At 35.4% G+C, this 9,652-nt stretch overlaps 1 protein-coding gene across 1 annotated transcript; it reads left to right on the top strand.

Moving 5' to 3' along the window:
• The first annotated feature begins 1,402 nt into the window (after positions 1–1,402).
• On the top strand, positions 1,403–8,724 carry LOC123534268 (uncharacterized). The gene is made up of 3 exons (XM_045316438.2): positions 1,403–1,505; positions 3,532–3,875; positions 6,807–8,724. The coding sequence occupies exons 2-3, from the start codon at positions 3,544–3,546 to the stop codon at positions 8,164–8,166; spliced, it is 1,692 nt and encodes a 563-aa protein (XP_045172373.2). The 5' UTR covers positions 1,403–1,505; positions 3,532–3,543; the 3' UTR covers positions 8,167–8,724.
• The last annotated feature ends 928 nt before the right edge of the window (positions 8,725–9,652 follow it).

The raw sequence follows: 9,652 nt of genomic DNA, 5'->3' as shown, positions 1-9,652 counted from the left end.
AAAGTGTGTATCTTAAATCTAAGTTCTATATATTTAATTGAAACAATACCATACTTGGTAATATATATAAGACGAGTGATATCACTGTGACTCCTGTTTCATCAGATCGATAATATCGAAATAGCCATATCGTCATTGTTTTCATAACAGAAAACGAATACGGTCGATCAAGAAAGATAGTGTATGTTATATTCATCTACTAATTTTCGGCTTGATATTTGATAATTATACTGTTAGTAGTACGTTTTAACATGCTCCTTTGATTGGCATGATTTCATTGACAATATTTAAAATTATATAATTATGAAATATTATACCAAAAGCTCAATATGAAATCAATCATGTATCTGTAGTGTTTAAACATGTATATAATTTACGCACAGCAATTCTTGTATTTTCCATTGCACAACGAGGGCAATGATATTAAGGTAATGTATAATTCATTTGCCACCTCAGAAGTGAAGACCCTGTCAGTCAGACCGCCTCATGTACAAAGGATCTCTGCTGTGCTTCCTCAGAGAAATCAGTGAGAAAAGAAAACAGAAGAATGTTTACAAATACAATCAAAAGACAACTCTGGACTGACTTTTATGGACAAAATGTCATGCATTTTCCATGTTACATCAAAACTTTCAATTGAAGAATATATTCAATGCCATATACATAAATCTTACATGTTAAATTGCAACTTTTTATGTCAAAATATTTTGAGCAGACGGCATTTATTATCATCTTTCGAGAAAAGGCACACTTAACAAGTTCATTGGTTTATTGATTTTACAGCTTATCATTTGTTTTTGTTGTTTTTGCAACAGTGTCTTTATGGTTTAAGTAGCGCAGTCATTTTGCCATCAGCATTATCAAAACAAATCGACCTTCACTCATGTTTAATGAACATTGAATGTAATCAAACAGTGAAAAAACTGTTAGATGTGAACTAAACCCTACCCCCTAATATTTTTAGAAGCATGTACAACCACCCCAATCACAAACATATGTGAATAAAATATAGATACGCGCAGCTTTGACACTTAAGAAGTGGGTTTTCAGGGAAGATATGATGTATTCTTTCGAAAAATGAATATACTTATTTTGGCATGAATTCTTGCAATAAAAGTGTGTACGCACTCGAACCATAGTGACTAATGTTTTAAGTTGCATTTTGAAAACACGCCTTAGACGCTTCTGTCGTAGCTTTCGTGTTTGTATTGTACATGGAAAGATTTGAACATTTACAAGTAAATTAAGTTAACACCAATGATAACCTTAACACAATGCAAATTTGTGAAAAACATTACGATTTCTTCGATATTACGATTATAATAACATGTGTATACTTGAACAGTACATATTACAAATGAAAGCCGGTGGACGGATAAAAACGGGTTATAAACGGGTTGTAGACGGGTTGCAATCACTAATTGGGTTAAACCTTGTACTAGAATCGAAAACGAAACAAGAAATCAAATTAAATTTGTTATTTAGTGTAACTGTAAAGAAATCAGGTAAGTTTTTGTTTCGGCATTTATTAATCATTTTAATACTTTAATGATACCTGCAAAATATTATTTTAACTATAAATTATATTACATCCAACCATCAAATCCGGCGAGCATACATTTTTGATAGATCAGACATGTTAGCCAAATTTCGGCTCCCACACATTTACATGTAGATCTATATCAGTAATTTTTATTATCACCGACGTGGTGGTGAAAACGTGAAACCGGATAGAGAGTCAAATTTAAAATTTGTCAAATTTGTCTAAAGGCTTCTTTGTGGAAAATTTACAAATTTTAAAGTTTACATTGTGTCATATATTCATGCTCAGACTATGTCACTTGTACATCAGATAGATAGCACTATCTGTTGTATACTAGCCAAATAATTTCCTTGGAGGGGAGGGGGTGGGGATGCATGCCCAGGTACCCACCCACCCCACTAGAAACTCCGCTCCCCGCTCACACCTCGAAAATCTAGATCCGCCCCCTGTATTAGTTTAGACAGGTCTTAGGTATTTTTAATTGTTTTAACCATTGATTATATGGTTAATGGAAAAGGAAGAAAATACTATCGTAACTATGCATGTTTTTCCTTGACTTGTTATTAATAGTACACTGCTGTGCGTATATTTGGTGACATTTAAATCAGATTTATCTTCTTATAGATTTATCTAAACTTTGTCAAACTGTTTATTCCTTTAAGCCTCATCTACATTATTCAATAAAACTTGCACAAGACATAAATCATGGCAACTTGTATAGTGTAGACAGTACATTGTGTCCCCCATTACTGTCTTTTTGAGTGGCAGCTTCCAGATATTTTTCGGCTACAAGATCTTGTAGCATTTAGAACTCATCATATTTTTCTTGCAAGGTTGTGCTGTCAAATACTCTGATAAAGGATTTTTGATGAGGATCACCTACCCAGTATGATATTTTGTTTACATTTTTTCATTAAATGTGTATTGAGATCTAATAAAACCACCATTGTATGCTGGGCTTTTTTAGGAAATAAACATGGCAGTGTGGACAGCAGAAAAAATGTTTTGAATGATATGCTCAAAAGCCAAGTTTATATAATTCAATAATAAATGATATATATAATTATATAGTACTCCAGTGGAAAAGTAACATCAGCAAGTTCGGTTACAAAAAGTATTTTCACATTATCAATGATGTTTCTCACAAGAAAGGAGTTCTTACTTTTTAATAACACAACTGTACTACAACCCTATTCAAAACTTTGGCAAAATATGACTGTTTTATCATATTTCCTGAAATAATATCTTTTAAGTAGCTTTACTCTTCAGCTGGATATGTATCACTTTAACTAGAGTTTTTTCTCAATTAACGTTTTCACTAATGAGTTTTTCAAATGTCCAAATATTTGATCTTTATAAACACTTCGTACCATTTCGGCCATCTTTTTTATTTACCTGTCATGATTTTCCTCCATTTGAAATTGATGTGTGTTCCAAGTTCAAGAAATATTGCAAAGCACCTATTGCTTGTACAAGAGATAGGTTATTTAGTGATTAATGGGCCCTACAAGATTTTCTTGCAGTATGTAGACGGGGCTTTACACACGGAGAATAGAACAAGCTTTACGACAAAGATTATGGTTTGATAAAATGGGTACTAGTTATCTGTTTATTATGAACTTCTGATACGCGGTGGTAAATATTGTATTACTACGAAGGACCGGTAGGGACTTCAGATTTCAAACATCTTCACACATCACATTTTATACTTCACTATTTAACATAGTTTTGACAATATAATATTATTTGACTTCAAATAAGTGAAGATAACTTGAATCACTCTGGAGTAAGCTATCCCGCACTAACTAGTAGACGTGTTTAGACCTAGTCTCCACACACTATTTCCCACAAAACTTCGCCTTTAACCTTTCTTATAGAACACTAATTCTATTTCTGTTAATTCTAATGCTGACACGAACACGACATACCTTGAACAAATTTAATAACAACAGCGATCATGCTAAATATGTTTCTGATTATATTTTCAGGATATTTACGAAATGGCTGAAGGAGGTGGCTTCACATCAATCAGAGACGGCTCAGATGCTGATTTCGAAATTGTCTGTACACCGTGTGGGGAAGATAATATCAGAGAAGAAGCTGTCAAATTTTGCGTAGAATGCAATCAATATCTTTGTACAACGTGTGCTAGATGTCATAGAAGGATAGCAGCTTCGAAATCTCACAAGCTTCTGGATACAGATGATGCTAAAAACGCACCAGTAGCTGCCATGGTAACGAAATGTCGATACCATCCAGATAGAGACATTGAGATGTACTGTGGAACACATGACATGGTCTACTGTACAAAATGTATAGCCACAGAACATAGGTATGTTTTACTGCATTCAGAGACTATTGACAGAGACTCGTTTTCTTGGTGTCACAACAAAATGTAACGTTATGTGCTAAATACCGTTTGTGACTAGAAATATCTGCGATGTATATATTCTTAGAAGTAAAATATACTAGTTTATTTAACTCCCCTCATTTTGTATTTAATTTTTAAATGTCTGTCTTCGTTTTAATTCATGGTAATATTGCGAGACTATTACCCCAATCACAGACTCGATGACATTACCTCTTTAATGAGCACGCCTCCAATTGAGCGTCAATTGTCCAAACTTATTTAAACAGAAAGACATATCGGGTATAGTCTGGGAAGGAGTTCTTACTTTTAACTTACTTGTATGCTATCACTTGATTTTGATAGAAAACTTTTTAAGAAATCGTGTATTTATTTAGAGTAGGTATTGATAACGATTAAAATTTACGGTAAGTCCTAGCTATAGAGCTATAATGCAATGCCATACTGACGATACTTCTCGACTAGACAGTAATATGTATCTAAGGGAAGTAATTTTATTTCAATATGTACAGAAAGTCGTCTGTTTGTTGTAAAACTCGAGAATGAGCTTAGAATATGCTGTCTCCGTAGTAGTAGATTTGGTGAAAGCCGGTTCAGTTCCGTTATGTTGGACCTTATTACAGTTGTAGGTATGATGCAGATCCTCGGCACATCACTACCTTATACATGTATCATGTATAAACATATTTTTAACGCGGCTGAGTGGTTAAGGTCCCAGAGTTTGAATCACTTTGCCCCTCACCGCTGTATGTTCGAAACCTCGCTTTATGTGCAGAATTCTTTACGTAAGAAATATTTCATAGCAAAACCTACGATGGGCGCGAACATTTCACGAAGGCGCAGTCCGATTGAAATTATTTCGTATGCCATATAACCGCCGGATCCTAATATGTCTTTTATTGTAAAATTTAGACCAAGTATGACAGAACTGTTTCTTCGCGCCTGCGTGCACAAAATGACATGTCTTCACGCTCCTCTGTCCATACACGCCAGGACCGGAAATTGTAATACGTCTTGCGGAAGAGTTCCATTAGGGCGCAAAATATGGCGAATTGTTCTGCAAAGCAAATAACCGCCACAGTGTGTGTGTAAATTAATCAAAGTATTGCTATGTGACATTACGTTTCAAACATGCTATTAAGTTAACATTTGATCAAAATTGAAAGTGCTATTTCTAGATGCCTACATGGTGCTAATTATCACGTCGATGTGACGTCAACATATTATCGTTATGATGGTTTAAGCATTACTACTCATATTAGAATTAAGGATGCCCCTCACCGCTGTGGGTTCGAAACCTTGCTTTGGGTGTAGAATTCTTTCATTTTAGGACGCCAGCAGACTTACTGAAGTTCTTTGGTTCTACCCAGGTGCCCACCGTGCCTGAAATAATGGTCAGAAGTCTTAGGGCACCAAGGGTCTTCCTCCACGCTGTAAATTTTAAACGGTAATGACTATCAGTAATGGAGCAGTGTCCCACATGCGCATTATCATAAAGGCCCTGGGTTACCGAAATATTCCCGTATTCACTTTAACGGTATTGACTTTAAACTTAGCACATAGGTAGATGGCGATAACACGATGTGCAGAGCGCTTGAACCGGCTCTGTAGGTCACTATTCAAGGTCACAATCTGAGCTAAAATGTCAAAACTGTCCATCATATTTTGTGTATATAGTGTTCAGAGCCTAACTTATTAACTATTCAAGGTATTGACTTCAGACCTGGAATTAAGGTAGGTGGTGAAGAGACCATAGCGCGCGCACATACACACACACACACCCTGCTTCCCATTCCGGAGCTCTTGTTTTTGGGGGGTTTTATTCAGTATTTAATGCGTTTTTTAGGAAACTGTAAGTTGCAGGCAGCCGTTAGAAGTTTCTCAATTTTATAGCGAATAAAGAAGGCCAGCTATGTACTTTGTAAAATATGTTTTTAACTCGCGTTTAACACAAAGCATGACGGATGCTGCTACTACTAAAGGATTTATTAATTTATGCTGTGTGTTTGGACTAAATATGGCACCTGTAAATATCGAAGTTTGAAGTTGGAAATAAGAAGAATTAAGAAAATTTAAGTATGATATAAGGTACAGCTAAAGTTCTTCTACTTCCTAAGGTATTTCGCTATTGCCTTGACTTCAATTTTACTTCCGGTATTACAAACAAAAAATCTAATTTATGGAAGTTAAAAAAGTGCAATAAAAATGGAGGCGCAGCCCTATCAAGCGGTCAAATACCAAAAATGCCTTAGTCTGAAATACTGCCATTGTTGCTGGCAGTTTTACAAAGATTACTGACCTTTAACAGAATGAGAAATTTTCCATACATTTTTCCGTTTTCAAATTAAATGAGATAAAAATATTATGCTTAGATTCTATATCAAATATGTGAACGCAACTAACAACCATTCGCCGCTCTTCATGGAGTTGTACACTAGTGTCATCGAAGGTTCGATGTGCACCGCCGTATGAACAATCTGCGGATGTCTCTAAATTGTTTTTGCTACTTTTAACATGTGCAAATGTTGAGTTCTGCTCAACCCGGGGCTAGAGAGCGTGGACGGTAGCATGCATTTCCAATACCGTCCGTGAACAGGCTCAGCCAAACCGAGCCTGCAACATTCTCCTTTCTGTCGTGTTGAGCGACCTATGGAGTTTCCACTTTCTATTTTATGAAAGATACTAATAGATTGTACATTTTAGCATTTTCAAATTAACTGAGATAAAAATATTATGCTTATTATATCAAATATGTGAAACTTATTCGCTGACCAATTTATAATTATTGACATCAATTGCTAAACTGTCGTACTATTGCTTTTCAGAGCAACCAGTGCCATTTCAACGCCTATATGTACAAATGTAATTATTTTCCTTACACCTCTTTTTTTCCAGGGCTTGTGAGAGTATTAAAAACATAGAAGACGTAACAACACCTTTTTTCCAACAAAATGAAATACAAGGTTTACAAGATGAAGCTAAAGCTATTCACGAACAGCTAATAGCTGCAAACAAGAAGAAACAGAAAAATGTCGGTTCTTTTGAAAAGCAAAGAAACGAAATATTACGCAATATTCAAGATATCGAAAGAAATGTAATAGAACATATCGGGAAATTAAAAAGAGAAGCAGCTGAGAGTTTGAACAAAATGTATTCTGAAATAAATAGCGAAATGGAATCGGAAATCACCTTGACGGCCAATACAATAACAGAAGTCGACAAGTTAACAAGTATGTTGCAAACTGTAAGCAATATGAGTTTTAGACAACAGTTTGTTCAAATGAAACTGATACAAAGGACTGTAAAAGATGCTAAGAAATTGTTCGAAGAAAGTGAGTCACACGGTACTAGGGTTGCTCGTTTTACTGAAAATACAGATTTAAAAACCGTTATAATGACTGCCACAGATTTAGGACGATTGGAGACAATGAATAAACATCAGAAGTTGCCTACTCCAAAACAATACAAATTGAAATCGAAGAGAGAGATTCATGTCAGAATGCAAAATGATGTTAAGAGATGTCATATATCTGATACATGCCAGCTTCATGACGGTACGGTCATTCTCACTGACTATAATAACCAAAAAGTAAAATGGCTCGACATGGAGTATAAAGTAAAATCTCATTGTGATCTAAATGCCTGTCCTACAGGCATTTGCTGTACTGCTCATAATGAAGTTGCTGTGAAAACGGACAAAAATAAAGTTCAGTTTATATCAGTTGATAATTCGTTATCGATACTGAGAGATATATCGATAGAAGGTGGAGCTTACTGGGGAATGGCTTATACTGCTGGAGATTTGTGGGTATCTACCGGAAGTGGTGTCAACGTGTACAATAGATCAGGTACACTTCTGAACTCTATCAGCAATAACGTGAATGGACAGAAAGTATTTAAATCTTTGTCTCAGCATATTGCTGTCAGTAGAGAGAATGTTATTGTAACAGATAACAGTGATGGAGCTGTGTGTTTAGGAAGAGATGGAACAGTGAAAAGTGAACTGCGGGATAGAAGGCTGAACTACACCAAAGGTGTGTGTGTATCTAGTGATGGCAACGTGTTTCTGTCTGGACTTAGCTCCCACAATATTGTGATGTTTAGTGGTGATGGAAAATGTCAGGGAGAGCTGCTAAATCAAGAAACTGGGCTTACAATGCCTAGTTCGCTCTACTACGACAACAAAAGAAATTGCCTAATTCTAACACGCCATACAGGTTGTGATAGTATTTACATACTTGAAATGTGCGATTGATTTAAAGGAATACAGACAGATACTGTAAAAAAAACTTAGGCCAACAGGATATGACGATCAATTGCATACATTTGTCAAGACCTTGCAAATTCGTAGTTTAATTGAATTATATACCATATCTGTTTCCTAGTCTGATTATTTAGATAGTTACCACAAAAGTCAAAAAATAGCCTTTGTGAACTGGCAAATGTCTTTGACGGTTTGCATTCTCATAGTGATATATAACCTTAGCAATAAAGAATGCAATAATTGTTTCTCAAAGGGTGTGAGAAGTTAGACCAAATAGATTTATGTTTAAAATGTATAACTTTGAGAATCGTGGATCATAGTAAATCTTGACAATTTTAGAAAACTTTATTCCATTGGAAAAGTATATTCGTTCTTTAAAGTTGCAAGTTATTGATACACTACGTTATTCATAAGTACTCAGTGCCTAAGTATATACAATGTGTTTTATAAAGCAAACCTAAATTATTGTGAAGCAAATAGTAGTCACAGAAATAAAAGCATATATCACATACCGGTATTTATACTGTAATTAAATATGTCGTATTTCGAGTGGAGATTATTCATTACATCCACCATAGTTGAGGTTTGAACGAATATGCTAATTTATTGCACAATATTTAGACTGAATTTGATGAATGAATTGACGTTCGAATCCGATCTTGCCAGTTTGATCATCAATTATACACCCTATCAATCAAAATGGATCTATACCCTACATTATTCCCAACAAGATCAATGTATTGCTTGAGTGGAACCGATCTTCAAGTAGTATTCTACAGATGAACTTCTTTTTTCTTCAGCTGATCTTACATTTAATGTACAGAAAACATTTTGTTAGGACAATCGCCGTAGTTTCATTCGAAACTCATTCTTTAATTTCGAGGAAAAACTGTTAATTTTTAGCAACTTAACCCCGGAGTCTCAGCCAAAATTGCAGGTTTAAGACTTTTTTGAGGGTTTTACAGCACTTTTTATGTCCATATATAGCCTGGGAATCCTGTCTGACTATTTTTACAAATTTTCTTCCTGCAAATGGGCAATTTAAACTCAGTTAATACAAATTAATTATCATGGCAAACTAAGTGGGATTTTTAATGCATATATGCAAGTATGGGTTTATTGACAAAGCATGAATTATCAACGGCCTCGCAGGCTAATCCATATAACGGTGAATAAGCTGAATTCGACTCACTTGCCTCCCCACCCTGGCTTCGAAACCTCGCTTGAGTTGTAGAAATCTTTCATGTTAGGAAGCCATCGAGCTGGCTTACGAAAGGTCGGTGGTCATACTCAGGTGTCCATTCGTGCCTTAAATAGTGCACTTTCTGTAGTCGCACCTAGTACCTTCCTCCACCATCCAAAGTTTGAAAGTCGCCAGATTGCAAATAATTGTGTCGGTGCGACGTTAAACCCGACAGAAAACCCAGTTCAATCGTGTTTGTATTTCAAAGTTGGAAAATTAGATAACCTCTTCCTG

This window comes from Mercenaria mercenaria, chromosome 12, assembly GCF_021730395.1.
Source record: "Mercenaria mercenaria strain notata chromosome 12, MADL_Memer_1, whole genome shotgun sequence".
Classification (NCBI taxonomy): domain Eukaryota; kingdom Metazoa; phylum Mollusca; class Bivalvia; order Venerida; family Veneridae; genus Mercenaria; species Mercenaria mercenaria.
Note: the sequence above shows the minus strand (reverse complement) of the source record. Positions and strands in the feature narration are given on the sequence as shown.